Below are 22,995 nucleotides of genomic sequence, written 5' to 3' on the forward strand. Positions count from 1 at the left end.
TTTTTTTGTGGTATGTGGGCCTTCCTCTGCTGTGGCCTCTCCCGTTGCGGGGCGCAGGCTCAGCGGCCATGGCTCATGGGCCCAGCCGCTCCGCGGCACGTGGGATCCTCCCACACCGGGGCGTGAACCCGGTTCCCCTGCATCGGCAGGCGGACGCGCAACCACTGCGCCACCAGGGAAGCCCCTTTCATTTCATTTTTTAAAGATCAGATTCACCTCAAGAATTTATAAAATTTCAGTGTAGACAAAATATTTTCAATACTTATCTCTGGTAAAGCAAAACATGCATTTAATCTATAGTAGCAGAACCCATATGTCTTCCTCATTGCAGATTGATAATATACTCTCCTTTCACATTAATTTTGGAAAAGTCAAGGCTTATCTATTACAAGCTACATGCAGTTCTCATGTTCTGAATTGATTTTAGTCTTATTTGGATATTCATGGATAACATTCTTGTAAATATACTTTATTCCAGGAATTAAATCTTTTTATTATTGCTCATTGCCAATGTTTTGGTTACAGTAGTTCTAGGGCATCTGAATTTTTTCTCCTAATATGATAGAAAGAAACATTGTAATTTTATGCATTGTTAAAAAGAAAATCATTGGGACTTCCCTGGTGGCACAGTGGTTAAGAATCCGCCTGCCAGTGCAGGGGACACGGGTTCGATCCCTGGTCTGGGAAGATCCCACATGCTGCAGAGCAACTAAGCCCATGAGTCACAACTGTTGAGCCTGCGCTCTAGAGCCTGCAAGTCACAACTACTGAGCTCACGAGCCACAACTACTGAAGCCCATGCACCGCTAAGAGAAGCCACTGCAACGAGAAGCACGCACACTGCAATGAAGAGTAGCCCCTGCTCGCCACAGCTATTGCTCACCACAACTAGAGAACGCCCTCGCACAGCAACGAAGACCCAAGGCAGCCAAAAAAAAAAATAAAAAATAAAGAATAAAAAAATTTAAAAAAAAAAAGAGGGCTTCCCTGGTGGCGCAGTGGTTGAGAGTCCTCTTGCCGATGCAGGGGACACGGGTTCGTGCCCCGGTCCGGGAGGATCCCACATGCCGCAGAGCGGCTAGGCCCGTGAGCCATGGCCGCTGGGCCTGCACGTCCGGAGCCTGTGCTCCACAATGGGAGAGGCCACAGCAGTGAGAGGCCCGCGTACTGCAAAAAAAAAAAAAAAGAAAAAAAAATCATTTAGCAATAAAAAAAGAATGAGCAACTGATAAATGCTGGAAAAATTATGCTGAGTGAAGGAAGCCAGTCAAAAAGACCACGTGTTGTATTGTTCCATTTATATGAAATGCCCCCACAATGGGCATACCCATAGAAATAGAAAGCAGATTAGTGGTTGGAAATGGTGGGGGAGGGGTGGGATGGGAAGTAACTCTTAATGGGTACAGGGTTTCTTTTGGGGGTGATGAAAATGTTCTAAAATTGATAGTGGTAATGGCTGCAAAACTCTTAAAAAATCTTAAATGGGGGAATTTTATGGTATACAAATTATATCTCAGTAAAGCTTTTAAATGAGAAAACATTTCATCGAAACTGAGTAATCTGAAAGTTTTACTTCCCAAATAGTTTTATTCGGCATAGTTTATTGTCTTAGGTTGAAAGGTTAGGTTACATAAAAAAGAGATTTTATAACTAAAAGTGGGGTTTTTTTGTTTGTTTGTTTTTCAGGGTTTTTGTTTTGTTTTTTGGTTTGAAGCAGAAATAATGCAGTTGTGATTTTGCATGGCCTTATTCCCTTAATTCATGTAACTTTTTTTTTTTTTTTTTTTTTTGCTGTGTTGGATCTTCATTGCTGCGCATGGGCTTTCTCTAGTTGCGGCAAGCAGGGGCTACTCTTCATGGTCGTGTGCGGGCTTCTCATTGCGGTGGCTTCTCTTGTTGCTGAGCACAGGCTCTAGGCACACAGGCTTCAGCAGTTTCAGCACACAGGCTCAGGAGTTGTGACTCAACGGTTCTAGAGTGCAGGCTCAGTAGTGGTGGTGCACGGGCTTAGTTGCTCCACGACGTGGGAGCTTCCTGGACCGGGGATTAAACCCATGTCCCTTGCGTTGGCAGGCGGATTCTTAACCACTGTGCCACCAGGGATGTCCTGTAATCTATTTTTTAAATATTATTCTTGGAGTTTAATTCTTGATCAAATGAATGCGTAAATAAAAATGGAAGTAATACTTCTTGTCTATTTCAGATACAAGATGACACTGCAATAGATCGTGTCCTGAGCTGTGGTCTACCTTGTGGTAATTGTTGTTTTATGTGTTGCAGGGAAGGAGACTGGTGGGAAGCAAGATCAATTGCTACAGGAAAGAATGGCTATATCCCTAGCAATTATGTAGCCCCTGCAGATTCCATTCAGGCAGAAGAGTATGGCACTGCTTCATATTTTATTAATTATTTTGATTTTTAAAATGTCTTAATGCACATTCTACTTAGCCACAACTTTACACACGTGCAATTATATACCAGTCTTAATACAGCTAATATATCGTATTAATAGGAGATGTTACTTGAAAATTAATAATTAATGCCATAGTATTTGCTTACAGTAGGATCATAAATGAATCTGCATTTATAATATTGTATTATGCCTAGTCCCTAGCCTTTATTTTTTCACTTTAAAATAATTGCATTAACCCTTTTTATATTCTGCAGACTCTTTCACTTCAAAAATGTATCCTCCGTTGATGTTATTGTATCAGTGTTAACTTCTTGACTTAGGTGCTTGCTCCATGGCTATGGAGAGAGAATATCTTTGTCTTTTAGGATGTACACACTGAAGCATTTAGAGGTAATGATTCAGCATGTTTGCAACTATCATTCAGTTCAGAAGGAAATACACACACCGACACAAACACACACACAGGGAAAGAGAGAATATGACAAAGCAAAATGTTAACAGGAAACCTGGGTGGAGGGTATATCGGAGTTCTATGTACCATTCTTACAACTTTCAAAAAGTTAAAGTTCACCTTCAGTGACATATTACAGGCATACTCGGAGAGTATGGATTTGGTTCTAGACAGCCCTAATAACGCAAATATTGCAGTAAAGTGAGTTGGTTTCCCAGTGCATATGAAAGTTATGGTTACACTCCACTGTAGTATATTAAGTGTGCAACAGTCTATGTCTAAAAAAACAATGTACATACCTTAATTAAAAATACTTTATTTCTAAAAAAATGCTAACCATTGTCTGAGCTTTCAGCAAGCCATAGTTGTTTTGCTGTAGAGGGTCCTGCCTCCATGTTGGTGGCTGCTGATTGGAGTGGTGGCTGCTGACGGCTGGGATGGCCGTGGCAGTTTCTTAAAATGAATCAACAACGAAGTTTGCCACGTTGATCGACTCTTCCTTTCACTCAGAGAAAGGAACACTTAGAGACCATTGTAGGGTTATTACTTGGCCTAATTTCAGCATTGTGTATCCCAGGGAGTTGGGAGGCATGAGGAGAGGGAGTTGGGGAAACAGCCAGTTGGTGGAGCAGTCAGATCACACACAACATTTATCAGTTAAGTTTGCTGTCTTATGTGGAAGAAAATGTTTGAAATACTGCAAGACTTAGCAAAATGTGACACAGAGACGCGAAGTTAGCAAATACTATTGGAAAAATGACTCTGATAGACTTGCTTGACCAGGGTTGCCACAAACCTACAATTTTTAAAAAGACGCAATAAAGCAAAACACAATAAAATGAGGTATGTCTGTACTTTTATGTCAAAGCAGGTTTATCTGGGATCCATAAATAATGCATCATCTTCATATCACAGCACTTAACCCAGCATCTTACACATAGTAGGTGCTCTATCAATATTTGTTTGCTTTTTTATTAGTGATGTGTAATTTGTCTCCATAACTCTCTGTTCTGCTTTGGCACTTGTTACTTTCCATTTTGTCCTTTGGTCTTTCTTCTCCACTATTCTGTGGCTCCTCCTCAGCAAAAATTGCATTTTTATTCACAAAACTGTATTAAATGAACCCACACTAATTTAGAGTCCCTAATAATTTGGATATGGTTTACTTGCATCTTACTGAATACAAATGATCACACTGTTGCCAGAGAACCACTTTTACTTTTCCTGCTATAATCTTAATATTTTCATCTGTCATTGACTAAAAGGCTGTCATTGTTGCCTTTCCTTCTGTATTTATGGTTCCTGTGACTGCCAGGTGGAGTTTAAGAGACTTGTTGAGTAGTTAATACATGAAAATACTATGACAGAATATATTCTGATAGTAATACTTGTAATATTTAAGAAAGATCTTTCATTCTGTTTTACTGTATTTTAAAGCTGTGTTCTATTCTTTGTCATCCTCCCTTTTCCACTCCATTCTTACTAATATCTATATATAATTTTTCTGATGCTTATTACACCCTTCTAACTCAGAACAGTACTCATTTTTTTTTCCAGATGGTATTTTGGCAAAATGGGGAGAAAAGATGCTGAAAGATTACTTCTGAATCCTGGGAATCAACGAGGTATTTTCTTAGTAAGAGAGAGTGAAACTACTAAAGGTATGAATATTGTTAATATAGGTATAAAAATTTTCTTGGGCAGTATTTTAAGAAAGGTATAGTAGAAGTGTTCATTTTCCCTTCTAGGTGCTTATTCCCTCTCTATTCGTGATTGGGATGAGGTAAGGGGTGACAATGTGAAACACTACAAAATTAGGAAACTTGACAATGGTGGATACTATATCACAACCAGAGCACAATTTGATACTCTGCAGAAATTGGTAAAACACTATACAGGTACGTGAATATTTCAAAGGTGAAAATTATTTCTTCATGTTCAGTTTTATGAGGACAGCATCCATGTCTTCATGTCTCTTAAGGTCTAGCCTGCTACTTTATACACAGTATGTGCCCAATGTATTTTAGTTTTAAAATGAGGAACAGATAATACTTACTATTGAGTTGGGTTCTTTTTTTTTTTTTTTTTTTTGCTGCATTGTTTGTGGTATGCGGGCTTCTCACTGTGGTGGCTTCTCTAGAGCGCAGGCTCAGTAGTTGTGGTACATGGGCTTAGTTGCCCCGCAGCATGTGGGATCTTCCCGGACCAGGGATCGAACACGTCGCCTGCATTGACAGGCGGATTCTTAACCACTGCACCACCAGGGGAGTCCCTGAGTTGGGTTCTTGGATGATTTGCTAAATCAGACTATCATCATTTGCGTCCTTATATCTTAGTGGCACAATGTTTGTTTACATCGCAGTTCCATTTCGTAACAGCTAAATACCAAATAGATGTGACAATAAATAAAAAAGCAAAAATTTTATTTTGGGACACTTACTAAGTAGGTAAAACTAAACACTTAAGTAAGAAGCTGTATCATATGTCCTGTTGGATTACGTTCCTCAGCGTGGGCTGAACCACATAAGACTTCCTAAAGTGTAAATCCAATGAAATTTGATCTGAAGATGCATTTTTCTTGTCATGGAAAATTAAGTTATAGCAACTGTAGACATTCATCAGTCTTTCAAGGACCTTTGAAAGGTATTCAGTATTAGAGTCTTCTCTCTCAAAATTTTTAATCTCCAGTTTGATACATGAATGAATCTGAAAGTCTTTAAATGTTTAATACTAGGGGAGGGGAAGCTTCCACGACGATTTCTTCTTCAGTGACAGCTGACTGCAAATTAAGTCTGTCAAGTCAGTCACCAATCTTGACACTGATTAAACATGTTACCAAGCAGTGTCATCAGTTGTAATTGGATGTGATGTGGATGTTGAGAATGGAAGGGAACATGTCATATTTACCATAAGAAAGATTGTCTAAGCAGGATTCACAAGTCAAGCCATTATAAATTTGGGATTCACTGTTTTTGTGTCTCCTATATTTGAAGATCAGTCCTCTAAGTAAAGAAGTTTTTCCTTGATTTTCGGTGTGCTTCTTATGCTTGTGGTTTTTATTTTATTTTATTTTATTTATTTATTTAAATATTTATTTATTTATTATTTTTGGCTGTGTTGGGTCTTCGTTGCTGCTCGTGGGCTTTCTCTAGTTGGGGAGAGCGGGGGCTACTCTTCATTGCAGTGCACGGGCTTCTCATTGCAGGGGCTTCTCTTGTTGCGGACCATGGGCTCTAGGCGTGCAGGCTTCATTAGTTGTGGCACGCGGTCTCAGTAGTTGTGGCACGCGGTCTCAGTAGTTGTGGCGCGCAGGCTCTAGAGCACAGGCTCAGTAGTTGTGGCGCACAGGCTTAGTTGCTCCGCGGCATGTGGGATCTTCCCGGACCAGGGGTCGAACCTGTGTCCCCTGCATTGGCAGGCGGATTCTCAACCACTGCGCCACCAGGGAAGTCCCTCACTTGTGGTTTTTAGAAATAACAATTAATGGTAACATTCTCTTTGGGAAGAAATGAAGCACAGTGGTCAAAAGCAGAACTTTGGAGGCAGTCAGATCTAGGGTTTGAAACCCATCTCTATCATGTATTTACTGGGTCACCTTGTGAAAGTTGCTTAAGTTTTCTAAGTCTCCTTTATTTATATGAGATATTTGTAAAGGGCTGAATTAGCACAATAGCTGGGACATAATAAGTATTTAATAAATAATAACTTTTAAAATGTATTTAATAAAATGTTTCACTTGTATGTTTTGTTTCTTTTATGCAACTCCCTTTTTGTGTTTGTGCTTTTGTAATAAAACTGATAGAACATTGTTTTTATTTCCTATAATTTAAACTTTTAAAAGCACTGGTACAACTATATGTACCTTAATTTTTGTAAGTTATTCATTTTACAGTGTAGTTTATTCATTTATCTAGAACATGCTGATGGTTTATGCCATAAGTTAACAACTGTGTGTCCAACTGTGAAACCCCAGACTCAAGGTCTAGCAAAAGATGCTTGGGAAATCCCTCGAGAATCTTTGCGACTGGAGGTTAAACTAGGACAAGGATGTTTTGGTGAAGTATGGATGGGTAAGGAACCTGAACTTTTGTTTTTTGTCATTGTTTAGCCATAGATGAAAATGCCCCAATTTGTGATAAGATATGTTGAAATATTTAAGGTTACTGCTGCTCATTGAAGTTTGTTGTAAATCTCTTAAAATATAGGTTAAAATAGTGAAATGTGGGTTGTTTCTCTAGGAACATGGAATGGAACCACAAAAGTTGCAATCAAAACACTAAAACCAGGTACAATGATGCCAGAAGCTTTTCTTCAAGAGGCTCAGATAATGAAAAAGTTAAGACATGATAAACTTGTTCCACTATATGCTGTTGTTTCTGAAGAGCCAATTTACATTGTCACTGAATTTATGTCAAAAGGTATGTGTATGTTAGTATCTCATGGGGTATTCATGTTATTAATAAATTTTAAGTCTTCATCTCTATATTTATGCATACAGATTTTTACTGCATTTTCTAACTTTTAAGATTTTTTATGTAGACATGTGAAAAGAGAAAACCTGACATTTTGTTTACTGGAAATTAGCTCCAGTTATTCCAAATGATAGTACAGAGTTTAAAAAGGAAATAAGGCACTGAATTTATTTTGAAAGTAAATAGTCCTTCATTCCATTTGACTAAAGTCAGTGGAATAGCTGGGAAGGTGAAAAAGAAAAAAAGTATTCACACTAGTTGATTTAAAATAAAGCAATCAGAAAGCTATTTATATCTTTAGTACTAAAGCAAAGAAGTAGATAAAGATAAGGAAATTAACTTTACCTAGTTTTAATAATCTCACTCAGGAATCCCAGAAACTGCTTTTTTCCACTACTGTCAACTGCAATTTCTCCGTTTCCCCAAACCCCAGACCCCAAGGTATGGGATTTTCAGTAACAGGGTTGGTTAGGGCCAGGGAAAGGAGAAGGGAAGGCTGTCGCTCTTCTTTTTCCCTTTGCTGATGATGCATTAGAAGAGGAACTAGTAAGTCACCAAATATGCTTGCTGACAGGCCTGCTTTTTATCCTCTTGAATTTTATCTCCTTTTTTTAGTCTTAATGAGTCACTAATCTGCAGTTAAAGCCACTGATGGAGTCATCCCTCACCATTTGTCCATCTTGGTCAGAGATGTAGTTCCATCTAGTGGTGACAGGACCAACTGCAAGCTACACATTGACCATAAGAAAATATTTCCTCCCAAAAGAAACAGAAAAACCAAAAGTTAAGAATTGACATAGCCTACTAATTGAGAGCCAAAACATTACCTAAAGCTCCCAAAGCACATGGCACTTTTGGCAAAGAATCTCTACATCAAACAACTGCCAGATATCCCATGTCAGAGCATATTAAATGAACTAGAAGGGAGAAAAGGGACAAGGTGAAAGTTTAAATCAGGATATTGATAGCATAAGAATATAGTGGAGATAAAGCTGATGGTCCGTTTAGCTTTGTATATTGATTTCAAGAAGTATTTAATTGGGGAATATGGTAGAAGTCTATGTTGTCAGAATGCTGGGTTAGGATTATTTCTAGATGGGAGGTTTAGAATACAAGATCACAAATGCCCCTTCTAGTTTATTTTTTTTTTAAGTATAATTTCCATTTTATTGTCTTTCCAGGGGACAGTATTTCTTTAGTCTTTAAGGACTTAGCGTCTTACATGGGCTTTGGTGGAGGTCATGGGGCAGCACCTGCAGGTCTAAATCGGGGTGGAGGTGTTCGGTCCTTCTGGGCTTCCCGAGAACGATTCCTGACTACCTTGCTGTGTATGGCACAACTCACGCAGTAATGCAGTTTCACATACAGCTTGGGAAGCACACAGGCGTCGAAAACACTCGCTTCAGAAATGTCCCTGACGGCTGCAGCCTCTACAATGTTCCGAATGACGAGCTTCTTAAATGGCCTTATCCTTGGGCACGCATCGGGCACAGTTGGTGCAGCGAATAGGCTGCACGTGGCCGCGGCCCTCTTTGGGACGACCATTATTCCTTCTTTTCTTGGTCATCTTGGAAGTGAGGAGGCGAGAGAGGCCCTTCTAGTTTTAAACTCTGTAATTCTCCATCTTGCTATTTAGGCACTTAGAACTTGGCCCTCCATAATCTATCCAAACTCATTGCCTCGTGTGTTCTTTTTGTAATCAGAATACTCTAGAAATTGTTAACAATTCAAATGTATTGAATGCTTCTAATATATAAACAGTGTGCCAGTATTATAAGGTATCAAGGAAATAAAGCCATCTAACCAACATCCATTGAATTTGGAGAGAAAAGTCCTAACCCGATGAGTTAATTTTCAGTATAAAAGTAAATAACAGCTCGCTATAAACAAACAAGTTCAAAGCATAATGGATTTCTAGGTGTTTTGACACATTCAGTAAGTAACATAGAAATTGAGGAAGAGATAACATAGGTTGGAATAAAATGAGAAATATCAGTAGAAAAGACAAGTCTTGAAATACGCTTTAAGATTATGAAGGACACGAATAAGTAAAGTGAAGGGTACCAGTATTTTTCTGCAGAGCTATGAGGAAATGGGGAACAAAACCATGGGTAGTGGAAAATATAGAAGGTAACTGGTTGGAAATAAGGCCAGAGGGGTATATGAGACAAACTTAAGGACTGCTCTGAATTGGTTTCATAATTACTTATCAGGTACATGCTCTCTCTGCCATGAATGAGCTTCAGAGGGTCAGTGAACTTCCTCTGAAGTTCTCTGTCAATTTTTGCACAGTTATGTGTGTTTTTCTAGAAAGAGAGTCCATAGACTCTCATTCATCAGATTCTCAAAATAACCCATGACCAAAAAAAGGTTAAGGACCCACTGATATGATCCAAAATGCTTTGATAAATGGATATAAGAAACTTTTAAGGGAGGGGGGATTTGTTGTAATTAGTTAAAGATCAGAAAAAAGGAATTGTCAAAGTAATACACATTCCAGTCCTGGATTTCTGTGCTCTGCAACCTTTGCACAGTTTTAGCAATTATTATTACACTGAATGATGTTCTACATAGTGGATTGATCATGGCTCCTTATCTAGATTCTAAATCCCGAAACAAAGAACTGTAGCTTTTGCTTCTTTCTGTATATTCAGCATTGTCATGCAGAGTATTTATATAACATCAGTCTGTCTTGCAGGCTAAGAAAAAGAAGTGTTCCTTCCTCTGTTTAAGGACAGTTAAATCCTTCCTTTCGTTTAAAAGGAAAACCCTCTCTTGGTCCCAACATCTGCTTTTCACTGACTTCTCTTTACCTTTTGCTTCCCTTCACAGCCAAGATTCTTTTTTTTTTTTTTTAATTAATTTATTTGTTTATTTTGGTCTGCATTGGGTCTTCGTTGCTGTGCGTGGGCTTTCTCTAGTTGCGGCGAGTGAGGGCTACTCTTTGTTGCGGTGCGTGGGCTTCTCATTGCTGTGGCTTCTCTTGTTGGGGAGCACAGGCTCTAGGCACGTGGGCTTCAGTAGTTGTGGCTCGTGGGCTCTAGAGTGCAGGCTCAGTAGTTGCGGCGCACGGGCTTAGTTGCTCTGTGGCATGTGGGATCTTCCGGGACCAGGGCTTGAACCCCTGTCCCCCTGCGTTGGCAGGTGGATTCTTAACCACTGCACCACCAGGGAAGCCCCAAGATTCTTTAAAGAACAGACAATATTATTACATCTTTACTTCCTAACTAGCCATCTTACTCTTTTTAAATTACAGAATATTTCAAACATACAAAGAATACCATAACACCCATGTCCCTACCATCCAAATTTAACTAATGTTTACATTTTGCTATATTTGCTTCAGATCTTTCTACTAAGGAAACAACACATTAAAGATCTAACTGAATCCTTGTTTTTACCCCTCCTTGAGCCCATTCCCTTCAGAGGTAACCTCAGTTTTGAAGTTGTTGCTTTTCCCATCTCTGTTTTTCATGTTGATATACTTTTACTAATGTATAGTTACCTATTAACAGTATTTGTATGTTTTTAAATTACATAAATTTAACCAGCTTTATTTTCGTTCAACATTACGTGCTTGAGAGTTATTCATGTGGATAAGGGAAGATCTCATTTGTGTACTTTTTTCTTTTTTTTAATTTTATTTTTTTGCGGTACGCGGGCCTCTCACTGTCGTGGCCTCTCCCGTTGCGGAGTACAGGCTCCGGACACGCAGGCCCAGCGGCCATGGCTTACGGGCCCAGCCGCTCTGCGGCATGTGGGATCTTCCCGGACCGGGGCACGAACCCGCGTTCCCTGCATCGGCAGGCGGACTCTCAACCACTGCGCCACCAGGGAAGCTCCATTGTTATTTTTTTTAAGAGAACAAAGTTGTTTTATAAAATGTGCCTTAATTTGGGTTTGTCTGATATTTTCTCTTGATTAAATTCAGGTACATGGTAAGTTTTTAACCTGTAATAGAATAGCAATTAGACGTTTTCTTTCCAGACTTTATCTCTGCTGTAATGCATAGTACTTTGCTGTTGCATGGTATCTTCTGCTAAAATTGAGAGAAGTTGGTTGTACTAACACTTCACATCAACTCATTTATTTAGCCACCTACCTTTAGTTTCAAGTACCCCAAGATGTCCTCAAGTTGTCTGAGCTCTTATTACAGATTGACTTAAAAATATAAGTATCTAATACTACTTTTTGACTAAAGATTGGACTGATTTTGATCAAAGCAAACAAGGAAAGAATGTCTGTAATCTGGTGAGATGATTGCATTTTCCCTTTTTTTTTTTCATGTTATCAGAAGTTTTAAAAAATTCAGTTTAGGGCCCTCTTCTAGAATCTTAAAGATAATTATTCAGAAATTCCAAAGCTGCAAAAAATATTGAAGAATAAAAAGCTGAAGTTTTGTATTGTGATATGATTTGTTTGGAGGTAGGGGAATGTTTGTTGCAATTCTGATTTAAGATTTGCTTATTTTTCACGAATGTCTTGCTATCTGTTACAGGGAGCTTATTAGATTTCCTGAAGGAGGGAGATGGAAAGTACTTGAAGCTCCCACAACTGGTTGACATGGCTGCTCAGGTACTTGTGTGTTTATACATGTGTCCATTTGAATTGCAAGTGTACATTAAAAATGTAAACTAATCTTAGTAGATACTGTTTTTCAAATAGTGAAATCATGGAATTTTAGAGCTGGGAGGAACATTACAGATAATCCAGTCTGAACTCCATGTTACAGATACTGTAGTATCTTGAGGACCCAGGTATCTAAAAGTCATATAACTTATTAGCATTAGAATCAGGTAAGTAACCCCCAGTACAGTGCTGTCCTGTATCATATGGCCTTTCAGAAACATATGCATCCACAAATATAAAATCTATATGTATTTATATTTCAGTAGATAAATTTTAAGACAATGAATAATCGCTATTCCAAACAAAATATTAGAAATCTAAAGTGTATGCTGCAAAAGGCCCTGAACAAAGCTGGGAGGGGGATGCCGTAGATAGGCAGATATTAAGCAACATAGAATCATACTGATCCTACAAGGATAGAAGGTTGGAAAGTAATATACCTAAAATAATTAATAATATTGGTCTTTAAATAAGTAAGTAAATAAATATAAAGTATGTGCTGAATTTCTTATTTAATATAGTCCAAAACAAGAATTAAGATGGCAGTATACAGTTATAGATGGGATAGTTTTACTATTCTCGATTTTTGTTTTTAAATATAAATGAAAACTATTAAAAGTTATATTCAGATGTGTGGTAGGTATTCAAGGGGCCTTTTATTGGCTTTGGTTGACACATTGGGTCTAAGACTCCTCTCTCCGTGAGTGTCCAGATGTCCATGGGATCTAGCAATTTAGAGAAACTTTATACCAAGAAACCGTACCTATGAGACTTTAGTATACGTCAAGCCTCGTCCACACACCTGAGCTTAAGGCTCTGAGCCCCTCTATACTAGGGGCCGGCAAACTTTCTGGAAAGGGCCCGGTAAATGCTTCAGGCTTTGTGGGCCTTTCTCCTACTCCCTTATCCCCTCTCTCCTTCTCTGCTTCCCTCTCTGTCCCTCTCTCCCTCCGTATCCCCTCTCCCTCCCCCTCCATTAAAAGGTTTTCTGTTCTTCTTATTATCTGCTAGACTATGCCCGTTACCATCATCTCTTTTGAAGATATATGATTCTTCAGCGATCTGACTTAACATTAACCAGAATTGTCCTCTCCCTCCTTCCCTTTGTATCATATATGTTTTTTTTCTTCCCAAGATTGCTGATGGTATGGCATATATTGAAAGAATGAACTATATTCATCGAGATCTTCGGGCTGCTAACATTCTTGTAGGAGAAAACCTTGTGTGCAAAATAGCAGATTTTGGCTTAGCAAGGTTAATTGAAGACAATGAGTATACAGCTAGACAAGGTAAAATGACTTTTTAATAAATGCTTGTAACCTCATTTTCGATGGATTTTTCTTACCATTCTTTGGAATGTACAGGGTTTTACAGAATAAGAAGAACAGCTCTTGGTCTGCTCAGAAGAGTCATAGAAACATTAGCAACTGTACTCCAATAAAAAAGAAAGGAGGGCTTCCCTGGTGGCGCAGCGGTTGCGCGTCCGCCTGCCGATGCAGGGGAACCGGGTTCGCGCCCCGGTCTGGGAAGATCCCACGTGCCGCGGAGTGGCTGGGCCCGTGAGCCATGGCCAATGAGCCTGCGCGTCCGGAGCCTGTGCCCCGCAACGGGAGAGGCCGCAACAGAGGGAGGCCCGCATACCACCAAAAAAAAAAAGAAAGGAAAATAAAAAAAGTCATAAAAACATTGGTTTTTATTCATAAAATTATACACGGTGCATAGTACTGTGGCTTTCTGATAGTTATTTCCCCCAAGGAAGAATCTGACTGTGGGTGTTCTTTGCATTATAAATATAGCAAGCAGTATTCTCTTCACACTTCCTTTGGCATGCCAACAAATAAGAAACATCTTAAAATAACTTCTGTAACAAACTTCAGAACCATCCAGTTTTTACTACACTAAGGACTAGGAGTTAATATATTAAGAAATAGCATACAGTTTTATAAAGGCTTTGGAAACCAATTCCATGCCAGATTTACAATAATTCTTTATTATATATAAAATTGTAGTAAATAAAAACACTTATAAGATTGACACTGTAAACAGTGAGGGAGGGGAGCTTACAGAAATTAACACAGGCCAGTTCTTTTGTTTGGTGTCTGTCTCTCTGAGCTCTCATTCAGTACACATTTAAAGGACAAAATATATGCATACAGAAAGAGTATGGGTTTTTGAGTTCCAGTTCCATCTCCTATTAGCCCAGAGATTTCACCCAAGTTACCTCACCTTTTTGACTGGGCCTCAGTCTCCTCACTTATAAATATTAGATGGTAATACTTACTTTTCAAGATTGTTGTGAAACTTAATGCATTAATAGATGTAGAATGCCTGACATTACCTAACATAGTGGACGCTTAGTCCACTATGAAAAGCAAGAGTGTAACTTTGACAGGCAGAGAGTAAGTAAGGTCGAGTGCAGATTAGCACATAGGTTGTTCATCCTGATGAAACCTTCAGGCCTCCACACCTATAAAAAAGATACCTTGGCATTCAGCATCTCCTACTGTCTAGTTCCAGCTTGTCTTTAACAAACATTTGAGTCCTTCCACGTGCTGGACGTCAGGGCACAGCTGTAAGAGGCATGATTTCTGCTGTCAAGGAGCTCACTGACTAATGTCTGTCTGCAACTGAATTATAAACAGACTATTTCATTACAAACTAGTAAGACCAACGTAAAGGTTAGCAAAGATTTATTTAGTAGATATACCTAAAAAACCCTTTTTTCAGCTATCCACTATTACCATCATTTCATAAAAGAAAGAGCATTTTAACACTTCACAAGCAGGAAGAATGTAATCAGAATAAAGGATATACCTATAAATTAATGATATTAGCTTTATGAATTGATATGTGATCTTTTTTCTCTTTTTTTCATTGGACTGTATCTTTTTGTCCCTGACCATATTGGTACACAGACCACTGGGAACTGTTCCCTAGATCGCAGTTCTCAACCAGGGGTGGTGGTACTGCTCCCCGAGGGACATTTGGCAACGTCTTGAGACATTTTTATTTTTATTTTATTACTTATTTTTTTGGCCACGCCACGCACCATGAGGGATCTTAGTTCTCCGATCAGGGATCGAACCCATGCCCCCTGCAGTGGAAGTGCGGAGTCTTACCCACTAGACCACCAGAGAAGTCCCTTTAGACATTTTTAGTTGTTACAACTGGGAGGCTGCTACTGGCATCTACTGGGGGTGGCCCAGCATACCACTAAACACCCTGCAAAGTACAAGCTAGCCCCGACCAAGCAGAGAATTATCCAGCCCCAAATGCCAGTAGTCCCCAGGTTGAGAAACCCTGTCTTCAACACAGTGCTTTCTTTTCAATCTCCATGCGTTTGTGCTGTTCCCTCCAGCTGAAATATCTTCCTATTGTTCTTTAATCTTTACCTGCAAAAATTCTAAGCATTCTTTAAGGCTAAACTTAGCCTCCACTTTTTAAATGAAACCTTTTGTGATTGTGCTAATGAAAATTGATCTTCTGTTTGAACATCTAAAGAACTATTTTACAATATTATGTACATGTATAAGCAACTTCAAGTATTTAAGACACCTATAATCTCAGTTTCACTATAAGTGTATAAACGTCACAAAGGCTGTGTTTTTGTGTCTCCTGTAACAATTAGCATAATGTCTTGTGCATAAAATAAGTATACAGTAAATGTTTGACTAAATATTTTTTAGTCTTTTAGGCTTTTAAAAATGATAGTACAATAAAATTTTCCAGAGAGATATAAAATATTTAGAAAGGAGATTGTGGTCGAAAACCAGTAGATGTTAGAACCGATAGAATAGGTTCTTGGCAACCAACAGTTAGAACTACTAGGAGCTAGACTGACTTAAAAGTTATAGATCCGATAACCCATGTATTTGGTTGCTTCTTACTAGAGCTTTTACCTCTCTTTTCTTTTTTTAAAAAAATTTATTCATTTATTTTTGGCTGCGTTGGGTCTTCGTTGCTGCACGCAGGCTACTGTTCGTTGAGGTGCACGGGCTTCTCATTGCAGTGGCTTCTCTTGTCGCGGAGCACAGGCTCTAGGCGCATGGGCTTCAGTAGTTGTGGCTCTCAGGCTTAGTTGCTCCATGGCATGTGGGATATTCCTGGACCAGGGCTCGAACCCGTGTCCCCTGCATTGGCAGGCGGATTCTTAACCACTGCACCACCAGGGAAGCCCCCACCTCTATTTTCTTGAATGATTTTCTATCCCCACCAGCCATTCTGTCATTGAATATCTTATCAGGAAGAAATATGATTTTTATTAATGCAAATTTTAAATAGTATTAAAGAAAATTTTCCCATGTATCATGTACTTTTGAAGAATTTGACACTGATGACATGTACAGTAGGGATAGTGACAAAAAATTAACCTTGCTTTTACCATATTTACACAAATAGAGAAAAACAAGTTACTGAAGCAAGCTTGTCAATACTGTTTTAGGTGCAAAATTTCCAATCAAATGGACAGCTCCTGAGGCTGCACTATATGGTCGATTTACAATAAAGTCTGATGTATGGTCATTTGGAATTCTGCAGACGGAACTGGTAACAAAGGGCAGAGTGCCATATCCAGGTAAGTTTGCATTTCATGTAACTGGAGTTTATTATGAGCAAAAGTGTAAGGGGTTGGGGGAGACCTTTATTTTTCTCTCTCTGTCTCTTTTTTTTTTTTTTGGTCATTGGATGGGGAGCAGTCTATGAGAGCCACAATCCTTGAGATAGTGTAAGGTGTGCGCAGTTTTCTCCTTTTAGGGCATTTTCTTTTCTTTTTTTTTTTTTTAACATCTTTATTGGAGTATAACTGTTTTACAATAGTGTGTTAGTTTCTGCTTTACAACAAAGTGAATCAGTTTTACATATACATATGTTCCCATATCTCTTCCCTCTTGCATCTCCCTCCCTCCCAGCCTCCCTATCCCACCCTTCTAAGGGCATTTTCTAAAAGGACCTTTTTGCTCTACTGTTCTCTTAGGAGATGAGCATAAATATATCCTAGTCCTCTCCTTCCCCAGGTAATTGAGGGTATGCTTACCCTGTGATAACACAGGGTGCACTGCAAATGGGGTTGGTGGGGATTACAGAGGAATACAAGAAAGGAACTGTAATAACTTGAGGTAAGTCAAACAGGTGACAGTTGATAAGAAAACTGTTTCAAGGAAGTGACTTGATATAAAATAACATAATTAGTATATTTGGCAAAACCAGGACTAGCACTCTTTCTTCTGAATTCCTGTTTGAAAGTTCTTTCAGACACTGTCTTGCCACTGTTCCTCATTAGCCCAAGTTCGGTCATTATTAACTGTTAGTATCAGAAAGTATCAATACCTCAGAGTAGCACTCTGAATTCTCATTGAAGGTATTAGTATTAAAAGCCAGATTTTAGGTGGAATGAAAAAAGATATGTTGAAACAGATTAGCATTTTCTAAGCTCTTGTTGATGTACTTTGACATTTAAAATTTACTTTATTTCTTTGTTGAAAGAATCGTTTCACTAAATAAACTCACTTGAATATACTTCCAGTTAGTTAGTGGTTAGGGGATTTGTTCTTTTTGCTAGTGGTGTTTGGCGTCACTGTTTTTTGGTGTTTGAATCTTGCGTGATAGGTATGGTAAACCGCGAGGTGCTGGAACAGGTGGAACGAGGGTACAGGATGCCGTGCCCGCAGGGCTGTCCAGAGTCCCTACATGAATTGATGAATCTTTGTTGGAAGAAGGACCCTGATGAAAGACCAACGTTTGAATATATCCAGTCCTTCTTGGAAGACTACTTCACTGCTACAGAGCCACAGTACCAGCCAGGAGAAAATTTATAATCCAAGAAGCCAATTTTATATGCACAAATCTGCCAAAATGTAAAGAACATGTGTAGACTTCCTCACTTACGTACAGGAATCAAAAGAAGAAAATCTTCTTCACCCTGCATGTTTTTGATGGTAAACTGGAATTACAGATGTGGTTGCACAAAACCACTTTTTTTTTTTTTTTTTCCAAGTGTTAAACTCTAAAGTACCAATGATGAATTTTTCAGCTTATTTCAGGGTCCAAAGAAAGTATAGTTAAGATATTGATGACTGTGTGAGTGATAGCATGACAAGGAAGAGCAACAAGGCTACTGTTTATGAATCACTACCTTTCTTTTATTCCCCAAACTCATAATTAAGAGAAATTTATCAATCAGTATAGACAAAGCTTGGGAGATTAAAAAGTTATACCATAATAAAATCTAGAATTACAGAACTTCATGGGACCAAACAATTCCATTCCAATTTTTAAAAATTTCTTGCATTTATTATTCTTAAAAGTTTTTTCTAAGTTGAACAGTTAATATGCAACCTTAATATATGCCTCTGTTTGCATGGAAGTGGGCTAGGTCTTTAGATGCAAAAAGGAATATAAACAGCATCTAAAACTTGATTAAATGTTAGACAACAGCAGTGGAATTTGAAAGTATAATGCACTATGTTAATACTCAGTATACTCATGGAACTGGAAAGTAGAAGAAATTTTTCATTTTAATCATTTCTGAATAGCTCAGTTTAAAATAATGAAGGTAACTAGAATATGAGTTAATCTTTTATAAGGTTGCACTGATTTTTTTAAAGGCAATATGTAATTGAAATCATACTATCCAATCCAAGGGGAAATCTTTTAATCTTTAGATAGCATGAAAAAAAATAAACCCAGCATTTAAATAGTCCTTTTTGAAAAACAGACTGGTACTGTGAGATTGCTAATATGTACTTATGATGATGGGTGCCACAAATATAAAATATCACTAGATCAGGGACTTGAATGCACTTTTGCTCTTACTGAATATAGACTAACAGAGAGGAAAATGTATTTAAAGAAATATGAGAAAAGAAAATGTGAAAGTTTTACAGATAGAGAGATGGAATGTAATGTTTAATGTTGACGTTACAGAGTGACAAAATGGCTTTGCTGGCACTCAAAGCTCCTCACTTATTTTCTGAGATTTTAAGAGTTATAAGGTATGACTATAAAACTAATCTTTCTTAACATAAATACTAAATGAGTGCTATAGCCTCAAAGTAGCTAAGTTAAGGCTTCCCACTAATTCCAGTGATACAGCTTTTATGCAAAACATTTTTAGAACTCCAGTTTTCAAATCCATGTTTGAATCTACATTCACTTTTTAAATATACTTAATGATGATCATTTTTTCCCTTTTAGAATTTAGTTGATTTGAGGAGGAAAACATATTCGGAATAATAGCAGTGGTAAAAAGAGGGGGACAGATTTTGCCTATTTAAAGTACAGAAGTGAAATGTACAGAATAATACTGATTTTTATGACTAACTCAGAAAGAAAATTCCAAAATACGAATTTGAATAGCAGCATCACTGGTTTAAGTGTCTAGCAAAGGGACTGAATCTGACAAATAAAAGTCTGGTATTTACGTTTGAAAATACTCTCTTTTATAGTCACACTTTAAATAAAGCAACACATCAGGTCCCAGTATTTTAGGAATATTTCTACTGACTACCATCACATACCTGATTTGATCATTAAATTTAAAATTCTGTGCTGTGGTATCTATGTTGAGATTCAAACCATTTTAAAATGTGACAGATGAGCTTCATGCAGGTTGGCAACAGTTCTGGTACTAAAAATTGTGGTGGCTTCTTATGTTTACGTAACCTGCTTAGTATTGAATCCCTCTTCCAAGAGGATTTTCCCAAGAAGACTGCTGTCATCACTTACCTTTAACGTCTACAACCTGTGACATCAGAGTTTTAAAGGGCTTTGTGTGAACTATGATATTACAAAAAATTTTTCTAAGCATTTTAAAAAGGATAAAATTATATGTTTATGTACTAATTCTCTTCCGAAAAATAGGCCAGAAAAAGTTGATGGTATTCATTAGGTTTTAACTGAATGGAGCAGTTCTTTATAATATGGATTGTATAGTTAGGAAATAAAACACTAACTTAATGTGTATTCAGTTTAAATGGTTATGTATTTTTAAATTGCTGAGAAAAATAAACAACTTTGTACATTTGAAGATTTTTTCCAACAGCTTTTCTTCTTAAACCTCTTAATGTGTTTTCCTTACCAAAAGAGGAAGTTGGCAAAAATAGCCTTCTAGCACACTTTTTTAAATGAATAATGGTAGCCTAAAACTTAATATTTTTATAAAGTGTTATTATATTGTTTTGTGTATAATTGAAATAAAAATTTCATTGAATGTACCCATTTATCTTTTTAGCCACTACTCATACTTTCTCATCAGTTTTTTAAGAATTGGTATTTAAAGTAAAGTATATTGTTTCTTCTTCCATTGGGGAAAAAAAGTGTTGAGTTATGACTCTTGAGCAGAGTTAAATCAATTCTTTATTAAATTCAGAACATTATTGAACTCATTCTTTGTGGTTAATTTTCCATGTCAGGTGAGTGACATTATTTTTACAGGTTTTTTAAAAAATTATATCAGCAACTACAGTTTTAATGTATTATACAGAGAAACCTAAGTGGTTTAAGTGAAGCTATTCACAGAAGAATCTGTGTGAAGGGTATAAAATAGAATAACTACTTTTGATCATAAGGGATTCAATTTTCTAAAAATGAAAAATATGTGAGCCTTATTTCTATGTGTGTTTTACACTTCTATTATAGGTTTAATGAAAATAAGATACTAAATTATGAATGGCCAATCAAAAGCATTTGTTATTTTCAATAAGGTAATAATATTAATTGCCGTTTACTGTTATATTATCAAAATTATTAGCTTTGTTTTTCCCTAATGATTTCAGAAAAGTAACATTTAATAAACAAACACATCATTTAGTAAACATTTATTAAATATTTTTATACAGTACAGTAATAGTTTCTCAACTTAAAAATGTTTTCCTAGTTTGCTGTTTGCCTTTTAAGTTTGCATGTAATTTTTTTGACATTTAAGTTGTACATTTGTATGTTATCAAATCTTTTTTATGCCTAAACAGTCCTTTGCATCCCAAGATTAAATATTCATCTCATCTGTTACATTTTATGCTTTTGTGTTTTACATCACTCTTTAATTCGTTTGGAAGTTATTTGGGTATAAAATGTGACTTATGAGTCTAGCATGATTGTTTCCCATACAGTTAATTTTCCCAGCACCAATTTTGGTTAATCCATGCCCACTGTATTGGTTTTGTCCAGTTAACTGGCCATTCTGGCGTCAGTATAATACTTTCAATGACTAATCACTTGATAATGCATTTTAATAACTAAGCAAGTTGCCTTTGCGATTCCTTTTTTTTTTCCTTCATCTTGGTATTCTGGCAAATTCTTGATGAAGTTTAGACTTTATTTTTCATACTCCAAAAAAGTTCAAGTGAGATTTTGGTTAGGATTACATTATGTTTATAAGTCAATTTGTAAGAAATAACATCTTTCCAATCAGTTTTCCCATCCCGTCTATTCAAATATTTATTCATCCCTTGATTTATTCTTTTAATCAAGATTTAAATCTCCTAGTAAAGTTCTCTGAGACTTTTCTCCATGGAGTTGGAAGATGAGTCATCCTTTGTCTGATTATACTGCTCTAAAGATCTACTCCAGTGCTCTTGGAGTCCAGGTCCCCACTTGGATACAAAACAAACAAGCATATGCAGAGATGAGGAGGAGAGTGTGTGCCTAAACAGCATTTATTGCCCTAAAATCAGCTCCTCCCCTGCCTTTCTTCCATTTTCTTTCTTTCTTTCCTTTTTTTTTTTTTAAGACATCAAGTTGAGTTTCCTTCAACAGCAATCAGAGTCCCGATTAATTAACATTCAAATTGTCGATACAGAAAGGAATATTTCTGATTAAAATAAGCAATGTGTGCCCGGTATCTTCCATTTGTCCTTCCACAGCCATACTCTGCTGGAAGGCTGGCCTGTACTCACCAATGGGTTCCCTCGCTCTGAATTCCTCTTGGGCTGAGCCAACGAGGAGCTCTAGCAGAAGACCGGAGGAAATCTGAAAGAGAGGTCAAGGTATTTATTCCCCTGGTTCACTCCCTGTGAGGTTGGGCTGGCTATGTCCTCCAACTGAAGGGACCTCCTCTCCTTTGGGGGACCTCCCATCCCCTATCTTTTCTGCCTTAGGGGTGCTTCTGTTAATGTTGGTTGCTGCATTAATTCTTATGGTTCCCTTATCCTGCCCCCCTCTTTGTAAATATCCTTGATTTATCTTAATTCGAGTGTGCCATTTGTTTCCAGCTGGGACCCTGACTGATGCTCATCATACCACCACTAGATGTATCAGTAGAAAATTCGAAACTCTTATGTTATATGTCAAAGTGAGAGTTAATACAAAACAGTAACATTTTTGGTACAGTAGCAATATACAATATTCTGTTAAATGTGAAGTTACCATAAGACCTTATTAAATGGAGAGAACATATCAAATGTTGAGCATATTCAAAACTCTCATTTCTAAATTGGAACCTTTTAAGAATTTTTCAATTAAATTTCTGTTTTTTAAAAATTGGTAGCCATATATGTTAAAACTCCATGAACAGACTAGTTAGATATAACACTCCAAGAATGAATGAATCATTCAATTCATGAGTAGAATGAAAAATGAATAGGAATGAGGGGGTGGGAGGGCTGACCTAAGAAAAAGAGGAAATGGAAGAAAAAGGAGGTACCCAGAAAATTAGTAAAACAATAAAAGCCAAGTTAAATGATGTGAGAACCCCACAGTAGCAGGAAAGGCTGACAGACCTTCAAGAAACAAGATGTCTAAGATGCTTGGTCAGCTCTCCTCTGTTACCACAAACTTTCCTTCAACTCTGCTGCACACCCTGGGTGGGTGGCATTTAGGGAAGTAAAGGGATTAGGGGAATGTCCAGAGAGTTGACAAGGTACAAAAAAGGGGAGGGATGGATTTCACACGTAAGAGTTTAAATGTTGTGATGAAATAAAAGTCCGCCAAGCACTTCAGAGACACTGGGAGGGACACTAGATTTCCCACATACACAAGGGAGCAGGTGAGTACAGCTTCACTCACATCTTAAAGGTCAAGTTAGTGTGAGGAAGCTG

General features: G+C 37.6%; 1 protein-coding gene and 1 pseudogene across 5 annotated transcripts in view; one reads left to right on the forward strand and one right to left on the reverse strand.

Moving 5' to 3' along the window:
- The window catches only part of YES1 (YES proto-oncogene 1, Src family tyrosine kinase), an 80,368-nt gene extending 59,400 nt beyond the window's left edge, over positions 1–20,968 (forward strand). For 4 of the 5 annotated variants that reach the window (XM_007107847.4, XM_007107848.3, XM_007107850.4 and 1 more), the window contains exons 4-12: positions 2,281–2,379; positions 4,422–4,525; positions 4,613–4,762; positions 6,779–6,934; positions 7,103–7,282; positions 11,835–11,911; positions 13,101–13,254; positions 16,407–16,538; positions 17,570–20,968. In XM_007107847.4, coding sequence (XP_007107909.1) covers positions 2,281–2,379; positions 4,422–4,525; positions 4,613–4,762; positions 6,779–6,934; positions 7,103–7,282; positions 11,835–11,911; positions 13,101–13,254; positions 16,407–16,538; positions 17,570–17,778 — 1,261 coding nt within the window. In that variant the 3' untranslated portion in view covers positions 17,779–20,968. Of the gene's footprint in view, positions 1–2,203; positions 2,380–4,421; positions 4,526–4,612; positions 4,763–6,778; positions 6,935–7,102; positions 7,283–11,834; positions 11,912–13,100; positions 13,255–16,406; positions 16,539–17,569 lie in introns of all 5 variants that reach the window. The other variant, XM_007107851.4, reaches the window with a different exon arrangement.
- Positions 8,438–9,160, reverse strand: LOC102986448 (40S ribosomal protein S26-like; annotated as a pseudogene).
- Positions 20,969–22,995: the final 2,027 nt, after the last annotated feature.

This window comes from Physeter macrocephalus, chromosome 19, assembly GCF_002837175.3.
Source record: "Physeter macrocephalus isolate SW-GA chromosome 19, ASM283717v5, whole genome shotgun sequence".
NCBI classification, from domain to species: Eukaryota; Metazoa; Chordata; class Mammalia; order Artiodactyla; family Physeteridae; genus Physeter; species Physeter macrocephalus.